This window comes from Leuciscus leuciscus (assembly GCF_965113295.1).
Source record: "Leuciscus leuciscus genome assembly, chromosome: 7".
Classification (NCBI taxonomy): domain Eukaryota; kingdom Metazoa; phylum Chordata; class Actinopteri; order Cypriniformes; family Leuciscidae; genus Leuciscus; species Leuciscus leuciscus.
The window spans coordinates 11,633,343-11,657,738 of NC_138731.1; the positions used below are offsets into that span (position 1 = coordinate 11,633,343).

The window sequence follows — 24,396 nt, forward strand, 5'->3', positions numbered from 1 at the left end:
AATAAATATATATATTCATATATTCTTGCTTTCTTTCTTTGCACAGATTGTTGATTGGTGCTCCCACAGCCAGGGCTTTATCCAATCAGGGAGCAAACATCACAGGTGGGTTGTACAGCTGTGACATCACCACCCATCCTGATGACTGTACTCGAGTGGACTTTGACAATGATGGTGAGCAGAAAAATCATCTTATAGCTTCAAAAAATCTGTGTACCCGAGATTGAACAATATCACATGAGAATCCAGGCGCAGTAGATGACTGCCATCGTGAATATAATTTGTTGTTTTATTGGTTTAAATGCTCATCTAGTCAGCAGTGCCAGGATTTTCTGATAGATCTTGAAATTCTAATCGTGACTATGTTTCTGTTCACGGTGACTCTCACAGTTGATGTTCTTGTGGAGAATAAGGAGAACCAGTGGATGGGTGTAACGGTTCAGAGCCAAGGACCTGGAGGCAAGATTGTGGTACGTCAAGAACAGAGTTGAATGCTAATGGACCATTAATTGACTTCCAGTTACATTGTCATCATTTTGACATTTTAGATTTATTATTTGTGTCACACAATGTCACAATGACACGTACTTTATCTTTCTTTCTGTGTCAGACATGTGCCCATCGCTACCAGCGTCTGTTGTTCCCGAACACACCCCAGGAGGCGCGTGACATCACTGGACGCTGCTACATGCTCAGTCAAGACCTGAGCATCGACAGCCAATCAGACGAGGATGGGGGGAACTGGAAGTTCTGTGACGGCCACACTCGGGGTCATGAACGATTCGGCGCCTGTCAGCAAGGCTTGGCTGCCACCTTCACTAAAGACTACCATTATGTCATCTTTGGAGCGCCAGGGGCGTACAACTGGAAAGGTAGGAATGACATTTGATGCAATACATAAAATTGTGTTTTTGTGTGCTTTAGGAGCGATGTTGAAACACACACACACACACACACACACACACACACACACACACACACACACACACACACACACACACACACACACACACACACACACACACACACACGTTTGATAGGATTCTGTGGTAACTTTGAGGTATAGAAGACCAGAAGTAGCCTCATACAGCCAGACTTTGTAGGCATAAAGTCTGGTCAACTGTGAAACTGAAAAATAACGTGCATTCTGTCCATCAAAACGTTAAAAGGTACAGGTTATCTAACAGAAATACTCACAGAACAAAGCAGAGTACACATCAGGCGTTATTGAACAGACTGTGTGTGGTCTGGGTGTGTCGAATGAGGCTGAGAGCAGGTCAGAAGTGACTCACTGGTCATTGTTTGCATGGTCTTACTTCATGACCATGATCATATTGCTACCATTTATTTATTATGATGGAGTGATCAATAAAAATAGTCAGTGTCTTTACTTACATTTTATATGCATTTATATGTATTATGTTCTAAATGCATAGGGACCCCCACTGGTGAGGAGGAGCACTGCAACATTTCTCTTTAACTATTTTCTTAATTCACACAATTTTATTCCAAAGTAACATACTTTTTAAAAAAAGAGTTCTTATTACAGAAATAATACACTTTTAAAGAATGTACTTTAGTGCAAGATGAATGTAATGCTTTTGGACACTTAATAGCATGTTAATTGCTATTAAATGAAAATGTGTTGTAGTTTAAATTTATATTAAATGCAATTAGCTGAACTTTTGAGTGCTTTTGATACCCACAGTATATATTATAAGGTTAACTGAAATATACTTTCATGTCATTTCTATAGAAATGTATATGCTATGTATTTAAAAATATATGTAATTGCACATTTGTAATGATGAAGTTAAAACTTAGTACATTAAAAATATGTTTTAATAAAATAGCAAATAACACCGTACAGTTACAATCAAGTATTTAACATGTTCTGTAGTGTTAGTCAACACATTGAAATAAGTGTACTTCTTTAAAGCATGACAAAATTACTTTTCAAAAATGACTTTGAAATAAAACTTTTAATTTGACATTATTACAAAGTGCACTGTTTAAAAGTGTGATAAGAAAAAAAAGTGTGATAAGAAACAGTCATGACACTATTATCTTTTTCAATACACTTAAATGGCCTTTAATTTCATACATATTACATTATCTACATTACAGTTTTTAAAAATATATACTTTCAAGATTTGTATTACAAGTGCACATTCAATACAATTAACCACTTTTTTTTTTCGCAGGAATTTGCACAATTAAATACATGTTTCTTATAACCAGAACTCATTTGTTTTCCTGTGTCACATTAATCTTGTTGTTTAGCACTCACCCCATCACATCTGTTCTCTAGGTATAGTGCGCGTCGAGCAGAAGAACAACACTCTGCTGGAAATGGGCTTGTTTGATGATGGTCCTTATGAGGTCGGGGATGAAAACCGCCTTGATCCAAGTCTAGTGCCAGTACCAGCCAACAGTTACTTAGGTGAGTGTGTGTGTGTGTGTGTGTGTGTGTGTGTGTGTGTGTGTGTGTGTGTGTGTGTGTGTGTGTGTGTGTGTGTGTGTGTGTGTGTGTGTGTGTCTGTGAACGTGAATGTGAATGTGAATGTGTGTTCATGCTTTTTGTGACACTGAATCTTGCATATGCACAGGATTCTCTCTGGATTCCGGCCACAGTATCACAGAAAAAGGGAAACTCATCATCGTGTCCGGAGCGCCGAGAGCCAATCACAGCGGTGCAGTGGTGTTTCTGCGCAAGCAAGAAGAAGCCTCCACCATGCTCATGTCTGAACACATTCTGGAAGGACCAGGACTCGCGTCCTCGTTTGGATATGATGTTGCTGTGGTGGACCTAAATGGAGATGGGTGAGGGATACAAGATCTGTAGAAAATAAATGTTGTTTATTATGAAAAGGAGTGGGTAGATTGTGAGTGCCCTTGTGAAAACGAAGTCTGCTCAATCTCAATAATTGGGTTGCACTTTATTTTACAGTATGTGTACTTACAGTGTTCTTACCTAAGAAAGAATTGAGTAATATAAGGTAATTGCATGGGTTAAGTTAGGTTTAGGTGTAGGTTCCGGGTTAGTACCTAGTTATTACCCGGTTAGTGTCATTACTACAATAAGTACATATGTTCATGCGAAACGGGACTGTAAAATAAAATCCTACCAATAATTGTATTGAATGTGCACTTGTAGTGCTCTTCAAATCTTAAAAGTATAGTTTAAAAAAAAAATATATATAGTTGCAGATAATATAATATTAATCAAATAAAATGCCACTTAAGTGTACTTAAAGAGAGTACACTTTCATGACTGTCTCCTAACACACTTATTAAGTGCCATGTCAAAAGAAAAGTTTTACATTAAAGCACATTCTAAATCATTTATTTTATCAATCTTTTGTCATGTTTTAAAGAAGTACTACACTGATTTTGATGTGTTGACTAACATACTAAAGCGCATGTGAAGTGTGAAGTTAACTAGTGTGTGTTTTATATAAAATTTAAAGTTCATATATTTTAAATGTGCTAAATTGTAAATTCATGATTATAAATGTTTCATCTAAAATATAATTAAATACTTGACCTACAGGTTTCAAAAGAAATTAGTATGTATTTTAAACTATATCTTAGTTTACCATAAATGCTTCTCAGTACATTTGGCAGTCCACTTTAAGTAATAACGAAATTACTAAAAGATGTACTTAAATCCTACTTAAGTGGCTCAAAAGAACTCTGAAGTTCAGCTAACTGAATTTAATATACATTTAAACTATAATACATTTTCATTTAATTGTACATAACATGTACTTAAGTGTCTAAAAACATTGCACTCAGTTTGCACTTAAGTATATTCTTTAAAAAAAAAAGTAATTGTTTGGATTTAAATAGGCAAGTGCTTAACAGTCTATGATTGGATCATTATTACAGTGAATATTAAGTTTCTAGCATGTTATATGTTTGGCAACAGTTCTTCTAGCCCTAATTGATGGAGTGTGTAGATTTTCATTTCTTAAACAACCATGTAGGAAGACGCATCATGGCCATATTCCAGGATGACCATGTCAGGATTCATCAGGCTCAACGTGTGTAAGAATGGTTGGGAGGAGCATGAAGAATCATTTTCACACATGACTCATTTCCTCTGAGTCCAGACCTTAAATTCATTAAAAGTTTTTGGGATGTGCTGGAGGAGACTTTACAGAGTGCTGGACTCTTGCATTGTCAATACAAGATCTTGACCAAAGACTGATGCACCTCTTGATGGAAATAACATCACAACATTTATTTCCATCAAGACAAGCATAATTTTTTTATCTTTTATAGACAAAGACTTTCAATGATTTTAAGGTCTGGATTCAGAGGTGCTAATTCATGTGTGAAAATGATTCTTCATGCTCATCCCAACCATTCTTTCCCAATTCGCGAATGTTTCTCATGCGCACACAAAAGTCAGTAGTTGAGTGGCCAAAGTAAGTAGTCGAGTGGCCAGAACACATTAAAAGTTTTCTGTTTTCAGTTAAAACGGTGTTGTGTAAGCGGACCCTAATTTAGTAACTAATGATATTTGCAACGGAAGTGAATCAATCAAAAACTAACTTTAGCTGGACAATAACTTTATTCTAGAGCTGCTGTAAAGCCAAAACAATCTCTGTTACTTTAATTTCCTATTATCACTGTAAAGCTGCTTTATAAAAACAATCTATATTGTTAAAAGCGCTATATAAATGAAGGTGACTTGACTTGACTTGACATTTAGGGGCTCTGTACTTTTTCACAAGGGTGGGCAGCTAAATCATGTGTATTGTCCCTCCAGTTGGCAGGATGTTGTGGTTGGTGCACCCCAGTTCTACCAGAGAGACGAGGAGGTGGGTGGAGCTGTGTACGTTTACATCAATAAAGCTGGAAGGTGGAAGGACGTCACTCCGACTCGCCTGAATGGAACCAAAGACTCCATGTTTGGACTGGCTGTGGAGAACATTGGAGACATCAATCTGGATTCTTTTGAAGGTTGGATGCAGGAGTTGATTTTTTAGTTTTGGTTTGTTCAGGTTCGAGGTTGTTTAATATTCTTCCTGCTTGCTTCTCAGATATTGCAGTAGGAGCTCCATATGCAGACTCAGGGTTTGGTAGCGTGTACATCTACCACGGGTCTGCTGACGGCATCAATACCAAACCAGCTCAGGTTAGACACTCTCCAATTTCTGTCTCTCTCCGTTTTCTCTTCTGTCTGCCATTTTAATGGAACACATCAGTGAGAAATTGATTCATTTTCCAGTGTTATTCAGTTTAAAAGGTTTTCCATTTTCAGGATAAAACATTGGTGAAAAAAAATGTATACTTACATATTTTAACATCTGATTGTACTTTGGTTTTGACATTCTTCTGATGTAACTTTGTACTAACTCTGTCTTTTGTGACCTTTAAAACAAAATATGGTTTTAGTCTATACACAGTGTGTTCAACAAATTAATAAAGCCTTTATCAACAAACACTAAGACATCCAATGTTATCTTGCAGATACTGGAGGGCAAACAGCACAATATTAAGATGTTTGGCTATTCTCTGGCCGGAAATATGGACCTGGATCAGAACTCGTACCCTGATCTCGCCGTTGGGTCGCTCTCTGACACAGTTTTTATTTACAGGTGCTGATAGGTCACTTCTAATATCAAAGTTGTTACCTGGAGATTTTTGAGATGCTATAACAACATCCGTCTTGTGTTCAGGTCCAAAGCGGTTATTAGCATCAAGCAAGACATCAAGGTGACACCGAAGGAAATTGACTTGATGAAGAAAACGTGTGGCAACAGTATTTGGTGAGATACTGACAAAACAAGAACTTAGAAAGCATCGCTCATAGATGTGCTTGTCATTTTGAACTTTGTTCTGTGTGAAGATAATTTTGTGTTTCTTCACAGCTTGACTGTGGAAGCTTGTTTCACATATAGAGCAAACCCTCACACCTACAACCCTAAGATCAGTAAGTCTGTTTATGCTCTTATAATGAGAAACGCCTCGGTTACGACTGTAACCTCGGTTCCCTGAAGAGGGAACGAGCGTTGCGTCGAATTGACGCTATGGGGAACGCTTTGCGTGATGACGTCTTGAAGCACATGTAAAATCAGTCCAATGGTGTGGCGAAACGTCAGAGGCGGGTGACGTCACGTACCAGGAAGCTATAAAAGCCGGCCCGAAACAGAAAACGAAAGCTTCGTAGAGTCTGAAGTCGTGCTGACAGGCATGAAGGAGACATGGCAAGGTGATGCAACGCTCGTTCCCTCTTCAGGGAACCGAGGTTACAGTCGTAACCGAGGCGTTCCCTTTCAAGGGAACTCGCGTTGCGTCGAATTGACGCTATGGGGAACGTCTATACCAACGCCACCATAGCTACAAATGTCTGTCCTGTGTGAAATCAATTGCGCAGCACTAGGAAGACAATAACGAGTAGAACCTGACGAAGGTGTGCGGTGAGGACCAGCCTGCCGCATCACAAACGTCCTGTAAAGATACTCCTGATATAAGGGCCTTAGAGGCCGCCATACTCCTAGTAGAGTGCGACCGGACAGCCAAAGGAGAAGGCTGTCCAGCCGCCTCATAAGCAAGTGAGATAGCCTCAACCACCCACTTGCTCATCCTTTGCTTAGACACTGGACCTCCTTTGTTAGGGGACCCAAAGCGAACAAACAATTGATCACTCTTACGCCACAGGGCAGCTCTGTGGACATATGCGTCTAACGCCCGAACAGGGCAAAGCAAATTATTCGCCTCCTGGTCCGATTTCGAAAGGGAGGAGGACCTCCAAGTGCCACGAGGGAAACGAGATACCAAAGGGTCTTTCCCCACAGACATTCCACCCAAAGGAATGTGGTAAGCACCTATGGCCGCCACATAAACCTTTAAAGTGGACGGGGTCAGACCTGCAGTGAACCGGTCCTGCAGGAACTCCAGAACTGTACCAATTGGGCAGTTGACTGGATCCAACTGACGGTCACTACACAAAGAAGTGAATACTCTCCACTTCAGGGCATAAAGTTTCCTCGTGGAGGGAGCTCTGGACTGTAGAATGGTCTCAGCAACCTCAGTTGAGAGACCTGACTCTATGAGCTGGGCCCCCTCAGAAGCCAAGCCCACAGGTTCCACAGTTCTGGCGGGGGTGAAATATTGAGCCCCCTGCTTGGGACAAAAGGCCCCTCCTGACAGGAAGCTCCAGAGGATGCCCGTCGAGGAGGGACACAAGATCGGGAAACCATACTTTGCCCGGCCAGCGCGGGGCTATAAGAAGCAGGCAAACCCGGTCCCTGCGAACTCTCTCCAGAACTCCCGGGAGCAGAGCCACTGGGGGAAAAGCGTACAGACGTAGCCTCGGCCACGTCTGTACCATAGCATCCAGTCCCGGAGGAGCTGGATGCATGAGGGAGAACCAAAGTGGACAGTGAGACGTCTCTCGAGACGCAAACAGATCCACTTGTGCTTGGCCAAACTCCCTCCATATCAGCTCCACCACCTCGGGGTGGAGCCTCCATTCCCCGGGCCTCGGCCCCTGCCTCGACAGAGTGTCTGCTCCTATATTCTGTACCCCGGGGATGTAGGCTGCCCTGAGTGACAGCAACTTCCCCTGGGACCACAAGAGGATGTGGCGTGCCAGATTGGATAATGGGCGCGAGCGCAAACCCCCTTGGTGGTTGATATAGGCGACTACCGACATGTGGTCCTTATGTACTAACACATGGTGTCCCCTGAGACCTGTGATAAAGCTCCTCAGAGCCCGGAAGACAGCTAACATCTCTAGGCTATAGATATGCCAGGAACGATGATGGTCTTCCCACAGACCTTGAGATGAGCGACCCTCAGGATCGCTCCCCAACCCGTGAGGGAAGCATCCGTCGTTACCAGTTTGCGACGACAAGGAGCTCCCAGCACTGGGCCCTGGGGCAGGAACCAAGGTTCTTCCACATAACCAAGGCACGTAGGCATCGCCGCGTGACCTTGATTGTGCGAAATGGGTTGCCCCTCGGGGAAAACCCTCTGGTCCTGAGCCACCACTGCAGGGGCCTCATGTGCAGTAGTCCAAAAGGTATCCCGTTGGAAGCTGCTGCCATGAGACCCAACAGTCTCTGGAACTGTTTGACAGTGAGTAGCTGGCCTAGCTTTACACTTTTCACAGCTGCAAGGATGGAATCTACACGTGGCGGTGACAGGCGCGCCTGCATCGACACTGAATCCCAAACCACACCTAAAAAAGTGGTCCTCTGAAGTGGAGAAAGCACACTCTTCTTGGCGTTCAGCCGTAACCCCAGCTCTTTCATGTGGGCGAGAACAACCTCTCGATGTTGAACCGCCAACTGATGCGACTGAGCTAAAATCAACCAATCGTCGATGTAGTTCATGATGCGAATACCCTGGAGGCGCCGAGGCGCCAGAGCTGCATCCACGCATTTGGTGAAAGTGCGGGGTGATAAAGCCAGGCCGAATGGAAGAATTCGATATTGGTATGCTTTGCCCCCGAAAGCAAACCTCAGGAACTTCCAATGACAAGGACGGATGGAAATATGGAAATATGCGTCCTTGAGGTCTATCGTGACAAACCAGTCCTCGGACCTGATCTGTGACACGATTTGTCTCAATGTTAACATTTTGAACTTGAGCTGAATGAATGACTCGTTCAGAACTCGAAGATCTAAAATGGGACGCAATCCCCCGTCCTTCTTTGGAACTATGAAGTACCGGCTGTAAAACCCGGTTTCCCTGTCGGAGGGAGGTACATATTCTATGGCCCCTTTCTCTAACAGAGTGTTTACTTCCTGTTCCATAAGCAGAACCTGCTCGGGGCCCACCACTGTGGGCAGGACCCCCATAAACCGAGTTGGGCGTTTCTAGAATTGTATCTGATACCCTTTTGCCACGGTCTGCAGGACCCAACGAGAAACATTTGACAGTAGCTTCCACGCTGTCAAAGATTCTACTAGAGGTACCAGCCTCTCGAGACTGGTTTCTGGATTGTGTTGCTGTTGAGTAGTCGGTTCGTCGCCCTGTAACGGCGCACCGGCAGGGAACGACCGAACAGACTGCTCTAGCACCCTCCTCAGAGGGGGCGGGCATCCCGAGGCCACTACGTTTCCGGGTGGACCTTGAGATATGTGCTCGCCGGAGACCGCTGCGCCCTGTAACACCGGAGGCGGCAGGGTTGGCAGAACGGTCCCCTGAGGGCACCGAAGAGAGACGGGCACCGTGAAAAGAGGTGTTAACCGCTCTGCTTCGGGGGGACTACCCTCATTTGTCCTGAGCCCTCAGACATCAGGACTTTTTCCCAGCAGCCTTCTTGGCGGTAATAACGGTCCGCAGATCCGTTTTACCCCTCGAAGACTGCTGGGTTTGAGAGCGCCCTCCGTGTCCCCGAGATTTTTGTGGGGGAGCACGGGAGGAAACGCTCTGTTTCTGAGTGGCGCGGTGCTCAGCGCTCTTTTTAGAGGAGTGAGGCTGCTCCCGCTCAGCAGCCTCATAGAAAGAACGGCGGGGGAGAAGTTTCTGAAGTGCAGCTGCCTGTTTTGAAGCTTCTTGTGACTTCGCTACAGCACTATTAACTGCGTCTCCAAATAACCCTTGCGTGGATACTGGTGCATCTAAAAGAACATGTTTTTCTTTGTCCTTTATGTCACTTAAGTTGAGCCACAGATGCCTCTCAGTGGCCACCAGGGCTGCCATAGAGCGGCCGATGGATTTAGCCGTCTCCTTGGTGGCCCTGAGAGACAAATCTGTGGCTCTACGCAGTTCAGACACCGTATCAGCACTAATACCCCCGCCATCCTCAGAATCACCCAATAACTCAGCCTGGTAAGCCTGCATTATGGACATTGTATGTAAACACGCTGCAGCTTGACCGGCGGCGGCATAAGCTTTATGAACCAGGGAAGATGTAACTTTTACTGGCTTGGATGGAAGTGCAGGAGCCTTCAGAGAAGATGCCGTTGCTGGAGAGAGATAGCTCGCGAGCGTCTCTTCCACCCTCGGCATCTCCCCATAACCATGCTCTTTATAATTGTGAATGGATGAATAGTGTGATGTTTGTGCAGTATACACTCGATATGACACTGGTTTCCCCCACGATCTCGACACCTCGGTGTGGAGATCGGGGAAAAACGGAAGGCTTCTGCACTGAGGCTGTGCACGAGATGGCCACTCAATAGATAATCGCTCGACAGCTCTAGTGATAACATCAAGCAATTCTTCAAACGCATGAGACTGAGGTGGCGAATCCTCAGACTCAGCGTCAATACTAACAACGTCCAACTCCTCAGAGCTGGACAATTGCAGTATTGGTGCCTCCATCGGGGGGGAAGAAACCGCAACGCGTGCTTCCACACCCTGATGAGAGGCACTGGATCTATCAGAAGGAGGCTGAGATAAGGCAGAGCCCGTCTCAACATCCACTGATAGATCCATTTGCGAACCCCAGGTCTGTGATTGCCGCCGTGCCTCGGCAGCGGCGGGACCAGAGCCCTGGGGAACGCGATCGGGATCGGAGCGAACGCAATGGAAGCGCGTCGCACCCAAACAAACAACACAAAGAGCGTGAGTATCACCTCCCGTTAAATAACGCGGGCAGGGATGGACACACACTCTAAACTGCTGCTTGCTCGCCATACTGAATATATATATATATGATATAGACAGACAACACCAAATATACAGACAGATTTCATACAGAGCGCAACTGAAGATTCAGAAAGCTTTCGTTTTCTGTTTCGGGCCGGCTTTTATAGCTTCCTGGTACGTGACGTCACCCGCCTCTGACGTTCCGCCACACCATTGGACTGATTTTACATGTGCTTCAAGACGTCATCACGCAAAGCGTTCCCCATAGCGTCAATTCGACGCAACGCGAGTTCCCTTGAAAGGGAACTTTCCTTATCTATTACAGTTTTTTATTGTTTAGTCTAAAGGGCCGTTCACACCAAGGACGATAACTATAAAGTTGGAATCAGTCTACAACTATGTTTTATTTCTAGCTGATGAACCATAAAAACATTGACAGTCGATCAGAAATCAAAGTGACTTTAAAGAGCTCTAGCATTTAAAGCGGTAGAGCGCGCTTATACTGTAATATATTTTTTTGTCCCCCTGTAGTCAATCATTTTATCCCTTAAAACTCATCTACCAAAATGACATATTTAAATGTTTTTTCCTTGAAAAAAATGTGTGGCTCTATGAATATGCAAATGAGCCCCGCCTCCACTCACTCACAGCAGCTCAGAGATCCACTCGTTGACAATCACACGTTGATCTGATTGGTTACAAGGTAGTTTGTGATGTCAGAAACACCAGCGGTTTCAAACCGTGTTTTTGTCTTTGGTTCACTGCAGTTTTAAGGCGAAAATACTCAGCAATGGTGTTGAATTATGAATTTACACATGGTTTGTCTTAAAGCATATTAAAAATACCACATAGACATATAAACAACATTAAAAGCTTGATTTTCACCACAGGGGGACTTTAAGATTTAATCCAAATGTATTCTGTGTTCTGAGGTCTAAAGGTTCACACATTCTAAACCAGTTTTTGTTTGTTTTCCAGACATTTCCTGTACATTGGAGGCAGAGTGGCACCGCAGGAAGCTGGGTCTCCCATCTAGAGTTGTGTTTCTGGAGAAGAACGAGATGGATCAGGACTTCCAGTCGACCGGCACTCTGGAGCTACGAGGACAAAACAAAAAAGCTTGTTACAAGACCAAACTCAGATTACAAGTAAATAAAGCTTTGAAGTCCTAGTGATAGACGTTTTATTCCATATTGTAAATATATTTCCATATTTATTCCATTTTATTCCATATTTTATTCCATATTTTTTGTCCATAAACAATGGTATAGGGCGCTTGGTTCATCGGTTGTTGATTGGATGCTTGCAGGGGCGAATTTAAAGAGGCCATATTATGCCCTTTTTCTAAGGTTTACACGACACCGTTTTCAACAAAAAACGTAAAACTTTTAATGCGTTTTGGCCATTCATTTACACGACAACAGCGTTTTGGGTTCCTGAAAACGCAAACTTTTAAAAACGGGTTTCAAAGTGCAAGTTTTTGAAAACGGTCTCCATGTGAACAACAAAAACGCGAATCTCTGAAGCCGATGATGTCATGCACATGCGAATTAAGTGTCTATAGTGTTTCATCGCCATCTAATGGCCTGGCAGCAGAATTACTCGTTTAGTTGTTTTCACGGATTCGTATGAATGGGGATCATTTTGACAATGGTGTCGTCTGTACGCGGAAAACTCAAAGGAAAAACTTCTCAGTTTTAAGCACACTGTATGATTTTGGCCACGATTTAGCTGTCTGAGACTAATTTATTGAATCCTAAAAGATTCTTCTGATGATCCTAGGCTAAAAATCTGGGCCCGTATTCATAAAGAATCTTAATGCAAAGAGTAGCTCCTAGTGACAAAATTCTAAGAAAATTCTTAGAAATGTGGGCGTTTACTCTTAAAATTAAAGAAAAAATCCTAGTAAAGAAAAAAGTAATTCAGAAAGCATCTTAACCCTTAAAAGAGGTCTTAAGGTCAAAATTGTTAGGAGCACGGACAAGGACTTTTAAGAGGCTTAAGAGTTTCTTTAGCAGAGGAGAAAATCGCAGAAAGACGAAAAGGGAGAAGAAATGTGTTGCAGACAATGAATAACAGTGAGTTAATAAGACGCTATAGATTAGATCGTGCAGGGATCATGTTTGTGACTGATCTTATTAGAGACACGCTAACATCTCCGACACAGCACAGAAATGCCATAGCGCCAGAAATGAAAATAATCACTACATTACGATATTTGGCAACTGGGAAAATTCCATGTTTGATACATTAAAACCAACATTCAAACCACCACTTAAATAGACATGCCAGCAATCAGTGTAATTGGAAAGAGTGGAACAATTTTTATCATTCTAAGCCAATCAAATACCTTATAGGAAATTAACAGCATGGTAAATAAAAAAAAAAGGATTTATATACACATATATAGTGTGTGTGTGTGTGTGTGTGTGTGTGTGTGTGTGTGTGTGTGTGTGTGTGTGTGTGTGTGTGTGTGTGTGTGTGTGTGTGTGAGAACGGTCAAATAGGAAAAATGACGCATGTAATTTCAAAGTGAAGGCTTAGAATAGACCCTATACTTAAAATCACTTTTTTTTTTTCCTTCTTGGACAACCAACCAATCACAGTCTTCAAAAGATTGTGTCATACATAGCAACGGGGTCAACCCCGCCTCCTTACTAAGATGAAAGTTTTTGGCTTTTCCTTACTCAGAGTTGCTCTCAGATCGGTCCCCAATCGCTTTTAAGCTAAGACTCCTACGTAAAAGTTTTTAAGCTAAATTAAGAGTTTTCTTAGAGGATTCTTAGAATCTTTATGAATACGGGCCCTGAAGTCTTTGATCGCTAGTTTGACATGTTCACCGACACCCGATTAGTAACTATTGCTATCAAATTTGACCTTGATTTGATGCACAGTTTAACTCACGGCTTAGCTCAACCAGGCCTCGCCCCCTTTTTTTGAGTATACCTTGGGCGGGAGTTATTTAAATGGAGAATATTGTGATGTATTTGTTCTCGGAAGAAAACTCATGACAACAATCAAGATGTTTCAGGGAGTTCAACAGTGTTCACTGATATAGAGAATAACTCCCTTTGGAGTGGCTTTGTGCTTTTTAACTTTACAGACCTTTTTATGCTCACTAAAGAAAGTTGAACTTGTAAAAAAGCATGATAGGTCCTCTTTAAGCAGACTAAATTATTGGAGAAATTCTGCATACGTCACCTGAGAGAAGTCTGACAATTTGATTGAACATTACAAGGTCAAAACACTTTTAAAAAACGAAGCATATGCGCGGATTAATCGTTCACAATATGTTATAACATGCACTTAGAAAATAGATAGGATGAATTTAAATTTCCATGCCAAATTTAAAGTAACAATTTTTCCCTAAATGTTTTATTCTGTCACTCACCCTCATGTTGTTCCAAACCCATATGACTTTCTTTCTTCAGTGGAACACAAAATGAGAACTTATAACGGATTTTGTAATGGTTGTGCTTTTCTGTACAACTACAATGAATGTGAGACTGGATCTTTCAAGCTTCAAAAGTTACACCATAAAAGTATTGTGAAAAGATTTTAATTTCTGGATGCACTATTCCTATAATTCTCCTTTTGGATTTAGGGACTTTTATTATGACATTCAGCCTCTGTCTAAGCTCTCATTAATGAAATGTTATGTCGATACACTGACTGAGTGGGATCTGCTGTGCTCTGGTTTTCAGGAAGGCATCAGGGATAAGCTCAGAGCGATTCCTATCGAGGTGTCTGTGGCCATTCAGAGCGCTAAGAGAGGCAAACGGCAGAGCTCGCTGCCACAACTAGTGCCAATACTGGACTCCACTGTACCCAACAAGACCATCACTGAGGTATACTCACAGTTTACTGCACAGAAATCTAATGAAGAGCCAATGCATCTTTAGATCCTTCACTGTAAACATAACGGAGTGTCTATTTACTTGCCTTGTTGGCAGAGGCTTTTACACTCACTCTGCACAGCATTGTCTAGATGAGCCTGACAAGATTACAAAAGAAACCTGTCTGATAACAGATCACTGTCATGAAGAGTAAGGCAAGTGGCTTTAGCTTTTAGCACAACCAACCGCAGAACAAGTACAACATGTTCCTGGATCAACCTCTTTGTTGATCCTGGAACAACATTCCAATCATCCAATCAGATTTGAGGGACAAGTTTACAGTTTATGTCAAGTTTAGGCTTACAACCAGGGTTAGGTGCTTCTACATCAGTGTTATTCACCTATCATTCCCCTCATTAGTTATGGGTAGGGTTAGGTTAGGGGTAGGGATAGGGTTAGGACTAAATCTTTCGGACAATAATGTTGTTCCAGGATCAACAAAATATGTCAATCCAGGAACATGTCTTACTTGACAAAATCATGGTGATCTCCTTTGTCAACATCTTTGTTGATCCTGGAACAACAATCCAATCAACCAATCAGGTTTGAGGGACAAGTTTATAGTTTATGTCAAATTTAGGCTTACAACCACAGTTAGGTGCTTCTACATCAGTGTTATTCACCTATCATTTCCCTCTGATTTTAGGGATAAGTTATGGGTAGGGTTAGGTTAGTGTTGGGATAGGGTTAGGACTAAAGTTTCGGACAGGAATGTTGTTCTAGGATCAACAAAATATGTTGACCCAGGAATATCAGGACGTGGTGACCGAACCGAGCTTGAATCCACCTTTTTCCAAACTCATTCTTCCTTTTTCCCATCATAAATCAGTTCAGAGAGGTGTTGATTTTAAATAAAAATAAAGAAAATGTTCAAAAAGTGGAAGGGAATAAAGTGTTTATAGGGTTTGGCACAGGGACAAATAATGTCCCAATAAAAAAGCATACATTTTTTTATTTTAATAGACACTGAATATGTTATTATTGTATACTGTTTTATAATGTACTACAATACAATATATATTTTGCTATTTGCATAAATAGCTATTAGTACAAATAGTATAATTCGCTATTAGTATAAATAGCATCTAACTACTATTTACACAAATAAAATACTGCTATTTTCAATTAGTGTAAATCGGATCTATCACTATATTTGCACTTAGTGGCAGATATTATTTGCACCACTGGTGTATTGTAGTACCTTATAAAACAGTACTTTTTATAACTTATATAATATAATACAATATAGTAAATGTAATATTATATAATCAATATCAACAATAATTTTTGCATAGGCAAAAATTGTAAAAGGCTGATAAATGAAGTGATATAATAAACCTTGTTTCCTGGCCTGTAGGTGAACTTCCTGAAGGAGGGTTGTGGCACGGACAACATCTGTCAGAGTAACCTACATCTGCAGTACAGGTTCTGCTACAGGGAGTCCAAACAAGATGTGTTCCCTCCTCTACCTCTGTGTGTACCAGCAATACATGCAACATAAACCCAACACACACTAGCTCTCTTTACATCGATATAGAAATATGAGCCAATCACAAGTGGAAATTGAGAAATCTTAATGTATCAAATAGCAATACATATAATTAGATTGTTTATTACATTAAATGACTACTGACTAGATTGCTTGTCATTTAAGGAGCATATATCAGTATAAAAGGTTTCTTTGTTGGTGTGCAGTGTGTTAAATGCTCAAATCCGTCTCTCAGGGAGAATGGTGTGCCGGTGATTTCTCTGAGTGATCAGAAGGACATTGCTCTGGAGGTCACAGTGAGGAACAGAAATGGAGATGATGCTCATGAAGCCAAATTGGTGGGGCAGTTTGATGAATCTCTCTCATACTCTGGATTCAGTTCTACCAGAAAGACTCGGAAGATAAAGTGATGTAACAAAGCATATATTTATTGGCAGCCCGGCAAGCATTGTAAAGTTCTTTGGCGTAGGCCCCGTCCATAGCTCGTAATCCGAGGGTAGCGGATCTGCATCTCCTGCCTGGAGACGAAGGCAGGGGCGCAGCCGACCCCCCTAGAAGGTATGGACAGGACCATCCTGGTGGTGGTGGGGAGGATGGAGGTTGATGTCGCGTCGGCATCTGCGAACTCAAACATGAGTAAGTACCATCTTTTATACAGAAAGTATGAAGACGTGATTGGATAGAGATGAAGGTAATAAGTGACGTAGTGATTGAGTCTTCCTGGCAGAACTTAGCTAAAGCTTCCATATCTCTGAGAACTACTGTAAGTGTATCACACGTCTAAAGTCTATATCTGAGTCACGTGACCTGAACCTTTCCGTTGTGGCACTCGTCTGAATTTCATTTAACTATTTTTTAAGGTTTTATTCATTATTTCACCATTGATACAAAAATATTGTTGCTATATTTCTATGAACTCTTTATCTTTCTTTCTCTCTTATTGTTGTTCAGTTGGTTCTGTCAGTAGACTAAATGCATAAACTTTACATTTCAATAATAATGCTAATTCAATCAATTACCACCGATCCATACTTTATATCCTATAGGATAAACATGTGATCTGTGCTGCCAATCAGAATGGCTCTCTGGCAGACGGTGAGCTGGGAAACCCTTTTAAACGGGATTCAGAGGTCAGTAATACTTCAACGATGCCGTATTAATCTATTTCATGAATTGTCATTTTAATAAAAATGGTTGTTTTGCAGGTAAAATTCTATATTATATTGAGCACTGGCAAGATATCACTCGACACCAAAGAAGTTGAGATCAACCTTCAGCTGGAAACGTATGAAATATTAAAACTATCAAAAACACTCTTGATTTAAGCATGTTTATATGAACTAATTGTATGATTAATGTATATATGATGTTTATGACATCCACATACAGAACGAGTTCACAGGAGGGCCTGACCAAAGTGAAAGCCAAAGCCAAAGTGGTGATTGAACTTCTTCTTTCTGTACAAGGGTGCGTATCATCACTTTATTTCTCATCTCATGTGGGATCGTTGCATATCTAAGCACAGTTTGAGACATTTTTGAGATCTCTTTTGAATCTCGAAAGGAGATACACAAGATTTTTAGGGTCTTTTTTCAGCAGTAACAGAAGCTGAGGGTGTGAGCAGAGACATTAAGGAGATCTTTTCTGACTTCCATTGCATTTTAAAGTAATATTAAACATCAGGTTTTGTGCAGAACATGCAGAGCCTCTGGGACTCTTATGTTTAAGGGTCAAGGCTTCTGATTCAAAGGCGAAGTCTCAAGCAGGGTTTACCATGAAGCTGTAGAAATACAGAAATCAATATGTCAGCACTGTACGCTTGAGAAAAGCACTTAACCCCAAGTTAAAAGGTAATCTTCATTGCCATTTAAGTGAAATTATTGAATTTAAATATACGAGCTTGATAAAAATGATCATTCTATGAGAAAATTTCAGATGGCATTTAGAGGCTTTTGCATCTGAACTCTTCATATTGACTTTAAATGTAAAATCAAATAACACACTAAGGTTAAAATTATAATCAAGTGCCTTACATGTGCTTTAGTATGTTAGTCAACCCATCAAAATAAGTGCACTTTAAAGCTTAACAAAAGATCAGTAAAACAATGATTTAAAATGCACTTTAAAATAAAACATTGAATTTGACAATATTACAAAGCACACTTTTTAAAAGTGTACTTAATTGTTAAGAAACAATCATGAAAGTGTTTTATTTCATGCAAGTGTTTTTTTTTTAAATATACTTAAAAAATGTAAGTACACAAGTGCACATTCAACACAATTAAGCACCCTTCTTTTCAGTCTTAGTTGTGTAACGTCCTGTCACATGTCAGCCGATATGTTTATACAGTGTCTGATTGCTGATTGTTGTGTATCAGGGTTGCCAAGCCGTCTCAGGTCTATTTTGGAGGTCGAATCAGAGGCATGAGTGCCATGAAGACAGAGGAGGAAGTCGGCAGCTTGATCGAATATGAATTCAGAGTAAATGCCAAAATAACTTTAAAGAATGATACACCTTTATAGATATCACTTCAGCCATTTTTGCAAAGCACTACTTCTAGCCTAAGATTTTTTCTTTGTCTTTTTTTTGCAGGTGATTAATTTGGGAAAGCCTCTGAAGTCTTTTGGCACTGCATCCCTAAACATCCAGTGGCCTAAAGAAAGTTCTGTGGGAAAATGGCTGCTGTATCTGATGAAGATCAACACCAAGGGCCTGCAGTTAGTCACCTGTTCACCTGAGAGAGAGATAAACCCTCTCAGACTGAGTGAGGTACCAGATATATTCCTGTCTTAGTTTACATCTGACCCAGACAGCAACATAACGCATCTGGTACACATAGATTCCACATATTTTTTCTATTTTTTAATGCAATTCATTTTTTTTATTTTTTTTATTTTTTTTATTTACCTTTAAATTACTAGATTTGATCAATACATAATAAATGGTAATTTAAGCATATTCCCCACATTCTTTCAACTTAAATTCAAAATAACTCACAATTTCATGCATGACCTTTTTAATTCAGCTCAAAATATCTTACATTGGGTCTTTGTCTTTGCCGACCTCTTGTGGAAAAAAACATATATATAACACAATATTTCATGATTCTTGCCACTTGACGGCCTTATAGCTCTACATGGAGCGAATGAGCTGTTCCGCTGGGTCCTAAAGTCAGTTCCTTTCAGTATGCATTCAGATACAGACATTATGAAAAAGATTTTGGTAAAGATTTTTTGTTTGAATTTTGAGCTTTTTTTTCTATGTGTTCAGAAGAATTCCTCACATTCCATTAATTCCTAAGGGGGTCAAATTGACCCACGAGGGAAGGATTTGTTACTTTTTTAAATTTCAACCACAAAACTCCTCGAATCCTTTCAAAAAAATTTTGTGTGTGTATTCATGATTCAAGTGCGACAAAAGTCCTAGGGCCTCGGACCCCTCTGATGAACACTCAATAAAAAATAATGCTAGATCAAGAAAACATTTTTTAGAGTTAACCTTTCTGGCTGAGATTGATGCTGAAAACATGGACAAAAAGTAGACACATCTGTGACTCTTTTAGGAGTCGACGTCAACCAGGAGAAAGCGTGAGCTGGAGGAGAGGAGACCATCTGACGGGAGTAAAGTATCCCTCTTCACTGACAAACGCAAGCACAAGATTCTGGTAATGAGATTTAGTTATTTATATTTGTAGTGAACTTTCAATTTTAGGAACGATTGGACCAAAACAACTTGAACTTTATTATTTCTCATAGTCATGCAGTGGCGATGCTAGATGTGTGGAGATGAAGTGCCCCCTTCAGGGCTTGGACAGCACTGCAGTCATCGTTTTAAAATCCCAGCTGTGGAATTCCACTTTCCTTGAAGTAAGGACAATGACGAGGGCTTATTTTGTTCCCTTGAAATAATGCCTGAGGTTGTTAAAGCAATCTGTTTTGTTTTCCTCTCAACAACAGGATTATGCGTCCTACAATTACCTTGATATAATAGTGAAAGCCTCCATAAGTCTGGATGTCTCCGCCAATAACATTGTCCTTAAAAATGCTGAGACCCAGGTAACACAGTTTCCTAAAGTGTAACACATTTAAGTCTGTGACATTAGAGACATTTGTTGAACACCTGTACGTCTGATGCCCAGGTGAGGCTGACCGTGTTCCCAGAGACGACAGCGACTCCGTTCGGAGGAGTTCCCTGGTGGATCATTCTTGTGGCGGTTTTAGCTGGGATTCTGATGCTGGCTCTCCTAGTTCTGTTACTCTGGAAGGTAATAAAACACTCACACACCCAAACATAAAGCTAACAAAAACCCAAGGGCATCAGCCACATGGACAAGAGTTCCTTAAGGAGTATTTCTGGTAGAAAGCTCATATTGTATGTGGACTTCTCTGTTCTGAATTTGTTTTTGTTTTCTAATACTATACTGTTATTTATTCTGGTATTTACTATTTTAATGGCCCTAAAAAGAATTTGGAGACTTAAGACCCGTTCACACCAAGGATGATAACTATAAAGAGAACGATAAAGATATAGTTCTAAATATTAAAGAATAGCAGAGTTCACAGCACAACTATAACGATAACGGCACAGAGAAACAATATCGTTGGAATCACTTTCAGAATGATGTTACCCAGCTCATGAATTATAAAAACATCATTGACAGCCAATCAGAATCCATCCTGATGTTATGAGCTCGAGGATTTAAAGTGACAGTCAAGCACACACTTAGAAAAACACAATGATATCATCACAGGTGTGGACGCTAATATAGTTATCTCTATAGTTATCGTTCTTGGTGCGAACGGGCCTGTACTGTACACTTGAATGAATGTCATTTCATTAAATAAAACTAAAATCAAATAGAATATTTTTTTTATTATTTTTTTATTCAAGATAGATACCTAAAAAAACGTAGCACCGCACAAGACATGCGTGAAAAAACGATGTATAAAATCGAGGGAACAACATATTGTATCGTGTGCAATATTTACTTAAAACAAGATAAATAATTCTTAATTTATGGCCTTGATATCTATCTATCTTATCTATCTACTTATATATATATATATAGTCATGGTCATGTTCCAAGATAGATAGGAAGGCAGGAGATAGATAAAGTTTTAAATGACAAAACAATGGATATAAATCATATTGTGACATTGATTTATCAGGTGTCCTTTGTGAAAAAGAAGTATCACATACTTTTAAAAGAGGAGGCTACTTATTACAGAAATAATATACTTTAAAAAAATTTAATGTAATGTTTTCGGACACTTAATTGCACGTTAATTGCAATTATATCAAAATGCGTTATAGTTTAAATTTATATTAGATGCAGTTAGCTGAACTTTAGAGTGCTTTTGAGCCACTTAAGTAAGACATAAAGTACATCTTTATATATTTAATACTGTCTTTGAAATATGGTAAAGTGTACTGCCAAACATCTAAACTAAAATATACTTTATTGCCAGTTGTATGTTATTTGCATGTCATACTTTAATGCCCTTTCTATTGAAACTGGTCATATTTAAATATATTTACAATTAGACATTTGCAATGATGATGTTGCAATGTAGTACATTTGTAATATCAAATAACACTACAGTTAAAAATATATATAATCAAGTTCCTTACTTGTGCTTTAGTCAACACATCAAAATATATACTTCTTTAATTTTTAATTTCTTTAAAACATTATTAAAATGTAATTGACCTTTTATTGAACTAATTTTGTATTATCTGCAAGTTTTTGTACTTTTAGGATTTGAAGTACGTCACAAGTGCACATTTAAAACAATTAAATGCACTTCTTTTTCACAAGGGGTTAGTTGTGGATCATGCTGATAGTGTGTAAACTTGAGAACGATCTTCTTACATCTACAAAAAATCACACAATTAAAGACATGAAGGAAAAATGATGAGTGAGACACAGATGACACTGGCTTTAATATTTTAATTTCAATGACATTCACACATTTTTATTCAGGTTTTACTGGCCAAATGCTTTTTGTGGCCACTGCATATTAAATCCATGAACATTTGTGTCAGTACAAATGTAGTACAAACCTTCTCATGACATGTTTGCAATGACCCGTGAATTTGCCCCCTCTGTAGTGCGGTTTCTTCAAGCGGGCCAAGAAGGACGAGTATGATGCCGCAATTCACAAAGCTGAGATTCACACTCAGCCCTCAGACAAACTGTCCACTGAGGCCTAGCTCTCCTTACCCGGGTAAAACACGATCGCTGCAGCAGATTGGTGTCTGCATGACGTGTGGCCTAACTCACTAACTCATCCTTTGCTCTGACCAAAGCAAGGGAAAGACTCATGTTGCTCAGCGTGCTTCGCTCTTTCCGTGTGAAGCTCAGTTTTGTTTCGTATTGTGTCGATGGATGTGCTTCTACGTGTCCTGTTTTGTCAAGCATGTCCCGTCTCTCAGTGTTCTCCAAAGCATACACACTCAGAGTGATTTTTTTTTTTAAATGTACCCATTTTTAAAATGATTCTTAATGAGGTTTTCTTCTTTCTCTGTCAGTGTGGATTTTTCAAACGTTCCAAATATGAGGACAGCGTTCCGAAATATCATGCGGTGAGGATTCGTAAGGAGACGCGTCTCTTGAAAGACGGAAAGGTCATGTTAGATCCCTTTGAGAAGAAGCAATGGATGACCACATGGGATGAGAACGAGAGCTACTCATGAGACTGTCTCTGCATCTGATGAGGACAATCTGCACCATCGGGCGTCTTCGGTTGTGAAAAGTTTCAGAGGAAGTCTAACTCTATACGGTCTGTGAGCCGTGAGGCGTTTGACATGAAGATGCCTTTACACATCCGTGTGTTTCTGGTAACTAAAGGGTAAAGACTGACTGTTAACGCCTGGATATCTCTGGGCTTTTTGTTTGCAATGACACCCCTTAAAAAAAGCGTTTGTATATTTTTGGAAGATGCATGAGATGCCAAGAATGGATTGTCTTGATTTTCTTTGTAAATATTTTACAATGCAGTTTATTTATTTTGTCTTGTAATTTTGTACTAAGATGCCTACTGTGCATGAACTGCCCAAAGATCATTTTTCATGTCTTTCGGTAACTGTAAATTAGATTGAATGTTTTGAGGTGTCAGATGAATCTCAGGCGGGAAAATAAACCATTACTACTGAAAAATGTTGATGACCGAATGTATCAGTTATGCCACTGGAGCAGTTATAGATATGAGCAGACACACATAATAAAACCCATGACAACATATCAGCATGGGATGATGACTATTATCATGTCATTTCTCAACTCTAGAATGCTCACAAAACCAACCATTTTCTTGCTAATCAGCATGTTTTAGCTTTGTTGCCCCCTGCTGGTTGGCGTTAAACGTGAAAGCAGTGATGCCAACTTAGTCTGAAAAGTTGCTAAATTTAACAAAATTGCTAGCAACTTTTCAGACTTTAAACTGATTTTTTAAAAAGCACCTAGAAAATGTTTTAGCTACTTTTAAAATTTGATTGACGACTTTTAGCAAAAGTCAGCTTAAATGCTAAAGTGCACACATTTTCCCACCTAATGACACAAAGACACACACACATACAGGATTTTTTTTTTTTTTTTTTTTTAAATTCTTGTTCAAAGATGAAACCTTTTGCAACGATGAAATTCACACAGATGTATTTTACTGAACGTCCTGAAGTTCTCCCTTGAAAAAAACTTTTAAAACAAAATTAACTGTGATTCCCTCATAGCTGTGCTCATGTTCTGTTTCTCTGTCGGCTCTACAAACGAGAAAAAATAATAATAATAATAATAATTTTAAATTTGTATTATTCATATATTTATTTTTTATATTTAAAATACTCATTGCATAGTAAATTAAACCATCTAACACAAACATTGATTCACAGTAATTTTTTATATTTATTAAATATGCATATCTCACCAGTTGTCACAATTGATAAATGTATTCACAGGAACTCATAAGCAATTCTATCATCTTTTAATGATATGGTCTTCTAACATGTATATTGATAACTGATCTATATAAATGACAGGATAGCTCATGAAATCATAAAAACTGAAGCCGCCATATTGGTATTCCCTAGTATTCCCCGGTTGAGGGCCGGGCGGAGAATTCTTTGTTTAGTTTTCTTTCTGTTCCGTCACTGGACCCACAGCTAGCGGTGCACAAATGTGTATTCTTCCACGGTATGTCTTCCCTGTCGGCAAGCCTGTCTTTCCCTAGCAGAGTCCACTCTGCCATCTCTTGAATCCCCCTAATCTCCACATGTTACCTCCCTGCGGGCAGATGTAGTCTCTGTAGCGTTCCTTTCCGCTTGGAAGAGGCAGGCTTTCCCAGTGTTATCCAATAGTCTCAGAGGAGCAGCAGTGTTCGATCTTCTATGCGTAAAGCCCCGGCCCATCTTCCCCCCCAGTAGGTGCGGGGTATCAGGTGGCTTATGCAGAGCGCTGG

At 40.2% G+C, this 24,396-nt stretch overlaps 1 protein-coding gene across 1 annotated transcript; it reads left to right on the forward strand.

Moving 5' to 3' along the window:
• The first annotated feature begins 48 nt into the window (after positions 1-48).
• LOC309503497 (integrin alpha-6-like) lies at positions 49-23,106 on the forward strand. Its single transcript, XM_082176337.1, has 24 exons — positions 49-174; positions 391-470; positions 611-872; positions 2,312-2,443; positions 2,610-2,823; positions 4,778-4,971; positions 5,052-5,146; positions 5,482-5,609; positions 5,691-5,780; positions 5,883-5,944; positions 11,536-11,705; positions 14,262-14,405; positions 15,811-15,926; positions 16,178-16,337; positions 16,989-17,072; positions 17,148-17,227; positions 17,332-17,409; positions 18,321-18,423; positions 18,536-18,712; positions 19,506-19,607; positions 19,699-19,809; positions 19,900-19,998; positions 20,082-20,207; positions 22,475-23,106. The coding sequence occupies exons 2-24, from the start codon at positions 426-428 to the stop codon at positions 22,637-22,639; spliced, it is 2,937 nt and encodes a 978-aa protein (XP_082032463.1). The 5' UTR covers positions 49-174; positions 391-425; the 3' UTR covers positions 22,640-23,106.
• The last annotated feature ends 1,290 nt before the right edge of the window (positions 23,107-24,396 follow it).